Genomic DNA, 9,201 nt, shown 5'->3' with positions numbered 1-9,201 from the left:
GGTTTCTGCTCTTGAGTCAAGTGCCAGCCTTTGTCACAGCCCTTGTGCACTGTGACAGGACTGATGTCAAGCTGCAGTAGTGGATGGTAACAGCAAGGAATGAACTGCAATAATCAACTCAATCTCCTCTCCTGTTGCTGCAGTGGTTTGCTCATGTAAAAAAAAAAAAACAAATCCTTGTTTGGGTTTCAATTATTCATTATTTATGAAACAAGTGAAAAACAACATTTAATGAACTCTCCAGCACCTTCTGGAGAGGAACTTGAAAAGCACTGCTACCACAGCACACACTGATTTGCAATGTGCATTATGAATTAACTTCTCAACGCCCAGTGGGAGCCCAGGCACAGCCTGGATTCTCCATGGTGGGAGTCTGACACAGGCCCTGGTGTTTCACAGCTCCTCTTCCTGGAGAGACACAGATTCTTTTTTGGCTCAGGTCCGCAGGGCCCTTTTATTTGCTGTGTTTCTTCAGCCTCTCAGCTGGAGCACAACTCCAGAATGCAGAGTGAAGCAGTTCACTTCTCTGAAGGTGCTCACACCTCCACATTCCTGAAGACTGGAACTTTTCTCCTCTTCAGCTTGGCCACAACTAAATATTTTCAGAAATCTACTGAGTCAAGTCTGCATCTTACTGTAGGCTATTCCAGAGGCACCATTATTTCAGGAGTTCCTTGAGTCCTCACAGTTTTCTTTCTGTAGTCTGGAGCTGCATCTCGTGCTCATTCCTCAGGTCCAAGCTGCTCTTGGGTAACTGTACAACTAATGGGGTCAAAACAAAGACAAGCACAGTTTTATGGGCTCTGGAAGTAATCCACAAATGCTGTTGAGCATGCACAGGAGCTGATGAGCAGGGGCTTTAGGCAGAGTTACTCAAATTTGATTTTAGAGCCAGGCAAAGCCAGACAGTCAACAAAGCCATTGAGCAGGGGGAGTTGCACTGTACCAACTGCACTAATGCAGCCAGTAAATCCCTTTGAGGCATTAGCAACACGTCTGCCTCAAAAATTCTTTAAAAGTTAGGGCCTAGTATATCAATATCAGCAAAAAAGAAAAGAGAGAAGAGTAGAGCTCTGTGAGGGGACAGAACAGCCCAGTATTGTGCTCTGGTGCTGCTGTCACCCTCCGTGATGGGCTCATGTGTGGGGTGACCCCTGTGCCAGGGTGACCCAGGTGTGACCTTACCCTGCTGTGCCAGGCCTCCTCACCCTCCTGCCTCTCCAGCTCCTGGAGGTGCTGCTGGGCCCATCCCTCCTGCTGTTCCTCCTCCTCTCTCGAGCTGTGCTCTGTCCCCTGTGCCGGGGAAATGGGGTGAGATGGGACAGCCTCAGCAGCCAGGTGTGTACTGGGAGCTCAGCCTACCTGTGCCTGCAGCTCCCTCCTGCGGGCTCGCTGCTCTTCCTCCTCCTGCTCCTTCTCCCGGCGAGTCCCTTTCTTCGCCTCCTCCAGCTCTTTGATCAGCTGCTCTCGATACTTAATGGACTCTTCTTGGGCCCGTCTGTTTAACTGCATCTTCTCTTGGATCTGGCGCTGTCTGCCTGCAAGGACCTGGGCAAAGGGAGGGGATGGAGGGAGAAGATGGTTGGACAGTTCCCAGGAAACACACCAGACGAGCAAAAAAATTCCACCCTGGTGTGGAAGGCTCTAACTCTCCAGAGGGTGGTGGGTTACAAGTGGAATGATGGTTTCATTGGGACAAGAGAGATGCATCATCAATGGAGGTCATCACCTCACTCATCATCACCTCACTCATCAGGCGATCTCTGGCCACCTTCTCTCTCTCCCATTCTTCTTCCCTCTTCTCCCACATTTTTTTTGCTTCCTCCCTGAAGGAGAGAGGAAGAATTATCTCTGAGGTTACCCACCTTTTGTCCTCCACAGGCACAGACGAGCTATCCTGTGCTCCAGAGGAGCGCTTGGGTTTCTCTTCTGGTTTGTTCCCTGCCAGTCCATCCCACCTGTGCCTCTCAGTGACCCCTGAGCCGGAACTTTCAGCACACATGGACTCTTCAGGTGAGGCTCAGACTCACCTGAAGATAGTCTCGAGCTCTGCTTCCCTCTCCTTTTCCAGCTGGAGCTGTTCCTCGATGACCTTCTTCATCCAGGCCACGTCTGCCACCGCCCGTTCCCGCTGCGCGATCTGCCGGCGCTGATCCTCCTCTTCTTTCTCCAGGAGGGCTGATAAGATTTGCTTGTCTGTCTCCTGGAGAAAACCCACGGGATTAACAACGCTCCAACAGCTTCCCAGCCTGTGGGAAGGGCTCCTGTAGGCATTACTGGTGGCAGTGTCAAGGGTGAGCTCAGCAAGATGCTCCATCTGCTGCTTCCCCGTCAGCTTTGTGCTCCAGCCCTGTGCACAAGCTGGAAGGGGCCTCCTGATCAGCACGAATCAGAGGCAGACACAAACCACACACAGCAAGTTTTTTCACCACACAGCATCTATAAAGTATAAATGAATCTCTTACCAGCTCCTCCTGTATCTGCTGCGCTCGTCTCCTTAACTGGACGTCACACTGATGCGTCAAAAAGCGACTGGAAGAGGAAAAAAAGCAACATTAAAAACAAACAGTACCACACTGACTCTAAAGCACCATGTCGTGATACAGCAGCACTCAGGGAGCTACATCTGTGACAATGAGGAACCTGCTACCAGGAACAAAAAGCAGTAACAGCACCAGTGCTTCTGCTCCTTGGCTGCTGTGCGTGAGTCCACCAAAACCCAGATATTTACATCCTGCCACTGCTACCTGGAATATCTCCTTGTGCCCCAAATACTGCTGTGGGCACAGGAACAGGTTCTACCCAAAACAAGCTCCACTTGGTGTCCTACCCAAGGTCTTTCTTCCTCCGGTGCTCTTCCATTTGTTTCCTTTCTTCTTCCAAATTCTCCAGCTCCCACTGCTGCTTTAATAAATTCTCTTGTTCCTTTTTCAGCTTTGTTGCCTAAAAAGGAAAACACAGGCACCAAGAGAAAGTACATCAGAGAGCTACAACATCCCCGAGAGCATGCCTGACCAGAGTTTGTACCCTGTTCTGCTCCTCTGCAGGCAGGGAAAACCCTCCCTGCAGTGCAAACATGGAGAGAAGAGGTCAGGTCAGCCTTGCTGTATTTCCAAGTGAAGCAACAAATTCCCTTCTCAAACGAGGAGAAAGTCAAGATTACCTTTGTCTCTTGCAATTTCAGTTCTTCTATCTGCTGAAGCAATGTCTCTGCTTGCTGCTTCTCTAGCTGGCCCTTCTCTTCCTCTCGTCTTGTTCTTTCCAGCGCTTCCCCTCGTGCCGTTTCATACTCATTTTCATAACGTTTCTTCTCTTCGAGTTGGGTCACCTCTTCCTTTCCCAAAGAAAAGAAAACAGCATTCCAGGTTAGCCTGAAACAAAGAAACAACTTCTGGCTCTGAAAATGCACAGAGCAGACTCCTGCAAGCTGGATGGCTTTGTTAACAGTGCCCTCCTTGGAAGCAGCTCCTGTGGCATAAGTGTCACCCCTCCACCTGCACACGCATTTCAGAATCCTCCCAGTGACCAGAACACCAGGGCTACCCCCATACCTTGTTTTGCTGCCTTAGCTGATCACCCCAAGCCTTTCTCCCGTGCTTCCTGCGCAGCTCTGACTCCGCCTGGAGACACAACACATGCAGCAGGGGCATCAGTGCCAGAGGTGCTGTCCCTCAGGATCTTCTGGACCCCCTGGAGCACTACCTGGCCCTGAAATCCCAGCAGGATCTGTCCCTGCAGAGGTGGGCTCAGCTGAGCGTCCAAGGTGCCCACCAGGTCCTGAGCTGAGGGTCACTGTCACATGGGAAACACCACAGTGACAGTGATACAGGACTGCGATGCTGGAGCAGAACGTGGGTGGAATAAAGAATGAGGAAGCACTACGGCACGGCAGGTACAACTGAGATATTAAGATTTATATTTTTTATATTATTTATATTTTATACACCTGAGATATTTATATTGCTAGCTCTGAAAATTTGCTCAGAGCCTGAACAGATTTCTGACTTTTAAAACTACAGCTTTGAGAGAGCTTCTTAAAGCTATTTAAACTTGAACCCTTTCACTTTGCCTTTTGTTAACCAGAACTTGGGGCAGTTGCTGTGATGCGAGATGAGTGACAACGGTAGAGATATGATGACTTTCAAGTTAAAAACTGGTTAATATACAAGGCAGCAGGGACTCAAGAGAAAGCAACTTCACCTCTTGGGGCTCCGCGCTGTTTTTGTTCCAGCCCTCGTGCAGCAGCGGCTCAGCAAACTGGGAACACAGAGCTGCGTCAGGTCAGGACACGGGAGTGCTCGGCATCCCAAACCCCGCCGAGGCTGACGGGTTCAGGGCACCAAGCGGCGGCAACTCCAGCAAGTCCCGCTGGTACAGGTGAAGCACGGGAGCGGCCCTTCACCGGACGAACCCCGGGATGCTGGACGAGCACGGCCGGGCCGCTCCCTCACCTTCCCCCCGTACTCTCCGGCGCCGTCCCGCAGCTCCTGGCTCCGCATCCCGCCCCGCCGCCGCTCCCGCAGCTCCGCCGCCAGCGCCTCCCGCTCCTCGCCCAGCAGCCGCTCCAGCCGCTCCCGCCGCCGCTCCAGCCGCGCCGCCGCCTCCTCCGCGTCCCGCCGCGCCGCCGCCGCGCTGCCGCACACACCGGCGGTCAGGGCGAGACCCCGGCACCGCCCCGGGACCCCGCCGGACCGCGGCCGTACCTGGGCGGGGGGACGCGGGGCTCGCTCCAGCGCGCCTGCAGGGAGCAGCAGGCGGCGGCGCGGGCGAAGGCGCGGCTGGTGCTCTCCCACTGCTGCCGGCGCCGCGCCTCCAGCTCCCGCCGCTCGGCCGCCCGGCGCTCCGGGCCGCGGCCCCACCGCAGCCACAGCGACATCGCAACGCGCCCGCCCCCGACGGCTCCCGCCGAGGGACACGGCGAGACGGGCTCCGCGAGCGCGGAGGGAGGCGGGGACCGACGGAGAGAGGCGGGGAGAGAGAGGGGCGAGCAGGGAGGGGTGGGAGATGGAGCGGCGGCGGGGGATCGGTTCGCTCCGGCCCGGCCCGAGCGCTCGCAGGATGCGCGGATCGAGCCCGAGCCGGGCGCGGTGTCGCTGTGCCGGTTCGGAGCGCGCAGCACCGCGGGGTTTGTGGCGCTGTAAATATTTCAGGGGTTAAAGGTTTCTGTTTGTGCCCGCCTTGGCAGGGCACCAGCGCGGCGCCGCCCGCAGCGAACCCAACCGGACCGGCCTCTGCGTGACCCGGGACAGGCCGGGCACCGCCGGAGGGGCTGCGGGTACCCGGGAGAGACTCCGAGCATCCCGGAGTGAGCTCTGAACGTCTCGGGACGAGCTCCGAGCACCCTGGGGTGGGCTCAGGCACCACGGAACGGGCTCTTAGCACCCCGAGAGGGGCTCCAAGCGTCCCGGGCGGGGGTCCGGGCACCACGGGAGCCTGGCAGCGGGGAGGGAGGTGGCAGCAGCCGGCAGCCCCCGCCGGTGACCCGCAGCTCCCCGCACCCGCCTTGTATCCGCATCCGCCCTGCCAGCCACCGATCGCTATCGCCCCACGACCTGTTTTTCCAGAATAACCGGTAAAAAAACCACCGTATTTGGGGCCCTGTCACCGGCAAGTCCGCTCCCCACGCAGCGAACGGGCTGAGCCCCCCTTCCGCTCCCACCCCTTCTTCACCTCTCTGTGTCCCCGCTCGGTGTCATTTTCCCACCCAACCCCTCACTGAGGTGTTTCATCACTCCTGCGCGTTGAGGTTTGTTTTCCATCTGTTCCCTATAAAATATTTATCTCCCGTGAATAATTCACGGGACGCTCGGAACGCGGCCGGGGCAGCGGCCGCGTACGGCCAGGCCCCGAGGCTGAGGGGGCGATGGGGGCGCGGCCTCCTCATTGGTCTGGAGTCCCGCCTCCCGCCCCTCCGACCAATGGGTGCGCACCGGCCGTACGGGAGATGCGCAGCCATTGGTCGGAGCGGTGGGGGGCGGAGCGTGGCGTGGGCGCGCTGCCGGGTCAGCCCCCGCTTCCCTCAGAGCCCCCTCAGCCGGGGAGCGGTGAGGGGGAAAAGGGGAAGGTTCGCTGGTCATGGCGCTGCTGCTGGAACACGAGTTCAAGCCTCTGCCGGCTGATAAGCAGATCGAGACTTTGCCTTTCCTGGAGGCCGTGGCGCACCTGCCGCCGTTCTTCGGTGAGACCGGGGTGGCCGGGGCTGGGAGATGCGGGCTGGGACCAGGCCTGCTGCGGGCTCAGCCGCTCAGGGGTGCCCCCTCCCCAGCTCTGGGTGGTCACCCCCCTACCTGATCCAGGGCTCACGCCGGGCTTGGCTGCTCTGCCGGCGCCAGGGTTGCATCACGATCCTGTCAAACCCGCCGAGCAGCCCCGTTGGGAATCGTCCTGCCGTCCCCCGGAGCACCGCATCCAGAGGCATCGCCCGGGCCAGGAGCTGCCATCCCACCCATGAATCCAACCCCGTGTCGGGACATGGGTGGGTGTCGGCGTGGCCGCCCTCGTGGCACGATGTGCCCGCCGCTCTCCACAATGTCAGCTATTGTGTGGAGGCTGGGTGGCAGCCCCGGAAGGGCAGGACGTGGGGCTGCCTGCCTGCGGACGGGCAGCGTCCGGTGCCGGTCAGGCAGTTCCAGGACGTTCTGCCAGGGATATGTCCCGGAGCCAGGGGGGTTGGAGGTCACTGGTGGGGCTGCAGTAGATGGCAGGGCTGTCCCAAAGGCCAACAGCTGTGTACGAAGCTCAGAGATCCTTTTCTAGTCTCGCTGGTGTGTCTCAGTGCCCGGGCCGTGCTTAGAGTGAAACCTGTTTGTTAGGGGAAGTCTGTGGTGTCCCCTGTGTCACCAGTGTCTAAATCTCTTCCCCCTGTCTCCACAGATTGCCTGGGGACTCCCATCGTCTACTCACCAGTCAAAGCAGACCTGACTGGAAATATCAAGGTAGGAAGGGACTCGGGAGGGCTCAGAGAGGAGAATCCCTTGGGGAGAGATGCTGTGGGACTGGAGGTGTTTCAAAAGGCTTTTCTTCCCACGGGGACTTTGGGCTCAGCGGTGGCTTATCCGGCCGCAGGTTTATTCCTGAGGCTCCTGCTCAAAGTCCCTGCTCCTGGAGCCAACCTCCTTTTCTGCCCTCAGAAAATCCGGGCGGTTTATGACTCCAACCCTGCCAAGTTCAAAACGCTGCAGAACATCCTGGAGGTGGAGAAGGAGCTGCACGGCTCGGCATGGCCCAAGACAGGCGCGACGCTGGCGCTGATGTGGTTGAAAAGGTGACTCACGGCGTCGGGAGCTGCTCCGGCTGTGTCCCGACATGTGGCGAGCCGGAGAACGCCAAATGGAGGCTGCGTGTGCTGGGCTGGTCCCTGTGGGCTGGGATTGGGCAGCGTGGGGTGCTGTGCTTGGGGAGCACAGCTGTTAGGAACCCCCTCCTCAAATCTCCCTCCTGGGAACTCAACCTCAGAGTGTGAGCTCACAGATTGGACAGGTCAGAACTCTGCAGTGCCTGGAGGATCCATGGGGCTGCACCTGACCCTGCCCGCTCAGCCCTCAGCCCTGGCCTCACCTGAAGGTTCCATCCTGCCTTGGGGGCTCCATCCTGCCCTGGGGGCTCCGTCCTGCCCTTCTCTCTCTCTTCCCTGGATGGACACACAGGGACAGGCACCAGCTCTGCGAGAGGGAGGCACTGCCAGGACTGTGGGGTTTTTGGGATGCTCTGAAACACTGGAAGCTGGGAAGCAGCACCCGCTTCCCTGAGCCAAACATCTCTGCTCTTCTCCCAGGGGTCTGAAATTCATTCTGGTGTTGCTGCAGAGCATCTCGGATGGCGAGAGGGATGAGGAGCATCCCAACCTCATCCGAGTGAACGCCTTGAAGGCTTACGAGATCGCACTGAAGAAATACCACGGCTGGATGCTGCAGAAGCTCTTCACGGTGAGCATTCCCTCCCTCTCCAAGCATCCCACCATCATCCCTAAGGCTGTTCCCAGGCACTGACAGGTGTCTGGAGACCCCCACGGCGCTGGTGCATGGGAACCACCCAGCCCATGCTCTCTGTTGGGTTTGTGGGAGTCACACACCCTCTCCCTGTTTTATAGGGCTCAGTCTACGCACTTCCCTACAAATCCGATTTGCTGAAGGCCTTGGAGAAAGGCAAAGAAGTCAAGGAAGAGGAAAGCATAGAAAAAATCCACCAGTTCCTCACGAGGGTCACTCCAATCCTGGATGCAATTTATGAGATGTACACAAAGATGAACGCTGAGCTGAGCTATAAAGCCTGAAGCTGGCACAGGATTGGCACAGATTAAATAACGTGTGATGGGTGTTACCTGTGTCTTCATCACTGAGGCAGCTGGGGCGGCTCCCAGCTCTCCGGTGACTTGGATTCCTTTCTGGATCTGCAGTGGATAACGTCTTTTCTAACCACAGAAAAAATGATAGCAATTAACTTTCTATTAAGAATACGGCAATAAAACAATTGTGGGTGTCACCCTCGGATTTCCCAAGAGGAAGAACGAGCGTTTCTAGTCCCAGCTCTCGGATTCCTGTCTTCAGTGGGGCAGGGAATGAAGTGTCCTGCTGATGAATGAAGCGGCACTCGGACTGTGCCTGGAGCCCACCAACGAGCGCCTCGTGGTGATTGGATTGTCCGGAATGATTCCCGTGGTGGAGGAGCTGATGACTTTCCCCGGGTGACCCCAACTCCTCCAGTGCCGGCGTGGGATCGAGCCCCTCCGTGGGATTGGGAAACCAGGGACTGTCCCGTGGTGTTTGCGGTGCCTTATGAGCCCCCCTCGCCTCCCGAGCCCCGGCGGGAGCAGCAATTAATAAAAACTGACAGTGCCCGTGCCCTGGGAGCCTCATTTGGGGCTGTTCGTGGGGGCTGGGTGTTTGGGGAGATGGCTTTAGGGAAGGTGTTTTGGGGCTGTTCCTGGCAGGGCTGTTTTGAAGCTGTGTTCCTGGAGGGGCTGTTTTTGGGGACGGCTTTTGGGGCTGTTCTTTGGGATGGCTGTGTCAGAGACGTTTCTTCCTGGGGGTTTAATTTTCGAGTGGTGTTTTGGGGCTGCTCCTCGCGGGCTGTTTTGGGCCCGGTGTTCCCGAGGGACTGCCCGGGGCCGCGGGGGCGGGGGCCGATCCCGAGGGCGGGTCCCGGTGCCGCCTCCGCCGCTGGAGCCGGGGCCGGGGCGGGGAGGGGCCGCTCTGGGGACCG

At 57.8% G+C, this 9,201-nt stretch overlaps 2 protein-coding genes across 2 annotated transcripts; one reads left to right on the top strand and one right to left on the bottom strand.

The window, feature by feature from the left end:
- Positions 1–220: 220 nt before the first annotated feature.
- TCHP (trichoplein keratin filament binding) lies at positions 221–4,548 on the bottom strand. Its single transcript, XM_040080619.2, has 11 exons — positions 4,452–4,548; positions 4,201–4,257; positions 3,552–3,620; positions 3,164–3,334; positions 2,831–2,943; positions 2,466–2,532; positions 2,031–2,203; positions 1,745–1,826; positions 1,363–1,548; positions 1,186–1,293; positions 221–762 (listed from the first exon to the last, which is right to left on the bottom strand). The coding sequence occupies exons 1-11, from the start codon at positions 4,497–4,499 to the stop codon at positions 730–732; spliced, it is 1,107 nt and encodes a 368-aa protein (XP_039936553.1). The 5' UTR covers positions 4,500–4,548; the 3' UTR covers positions 221–729.
- Positions 4,549–5,983: 1,435 nt separating this feature from the next.
- Positions 5,984–8,841, top strand: GLTP (glycolipid transfer protein). Its single transcript, XM_040080964.1, has 5 exons — positions 5,984–6,178; positions 6,874–6,935; positions 7,131–7,264; positions 7,775–7,925; positions 8,090–8,841. Exons 1-5 carry the CDS (start codon positions 6,076–6,078, stop codon positions 8,270–8,272), a joined length of 633 nt encoding a protein of 210 aa, XP_039936898.1. The 5' UTR covers positions 5,984–6,075; the 3' UTR covers positions 8,273–8,841.
- Positions 8,842–9,201: the final 360 nt, after the last annotated feature.

This window comes from Hirundo rustica, chromosome 17, assembly GCF_015227805.2.
Source record: "Hirundo rustica isolate bHirRus1 chromosome 17, bHirRus1.pri.v3, whole genome shotgun sequence".
In the NCBI taxonomy this organism is placed as follows: domain Eukaryota; kingdom Metazoa; phylum Chordata; class Aves; order Passeriformes; family Hirundinidae; genus Hirundo; species Hirundo rustica.
This window is presented reverse-complemented; position numbering and strand designations above follow the sequence as displayed.

Excerpts from the sequence above, each read along its gene's own strand:
- TCHP (XM_040080619.2), bottom strand. The coding sequence starts at position 4,499 with ATGCGGAGCCAGGAGCTGCGGGACGGCGCCGGAGAGTACGGGGGGAAG. Across the intron at positions 2,533-2,830 it reads CGGAGGAAGAAAGACCTTGG|TCGCTTTTTGACGCATCAGT; the intron begins GTAGGACACCAA and ends TTCCTCTTCCAG. Across the intron at positions 1,827-2,030 it reads GAGCTCGAGACTATCTTCAG|GGAGGAAGCAAAAAAAATGT; the intron begins GTGAGTCTGAGC and ends TCTCTCCTTCAG.
- GLTP (XM_040080964.1), top strand. The coding sequence starts at position 6,076 with ATGGCGCTGCTGCTGGAACACGAGTTCAAGCCTCTGCCGGCTGATAAG. Across the intron at positions 6,179-6,873 it reads GCACCTGCCGCCGTTCTTCG|ATTGCCTGGGGACTCCCATC; the intron begins GTGAGACCGGGG and ends CTGTCTCCACAG. Across the intron at positions 7,926-8,089 it reads TGCTGCAGAAGCTCTTCACG|GGCTCAGTCTACGCACTTCC; the intron begins GTGAGCATTCCC and ends CCTGTTTTATAG.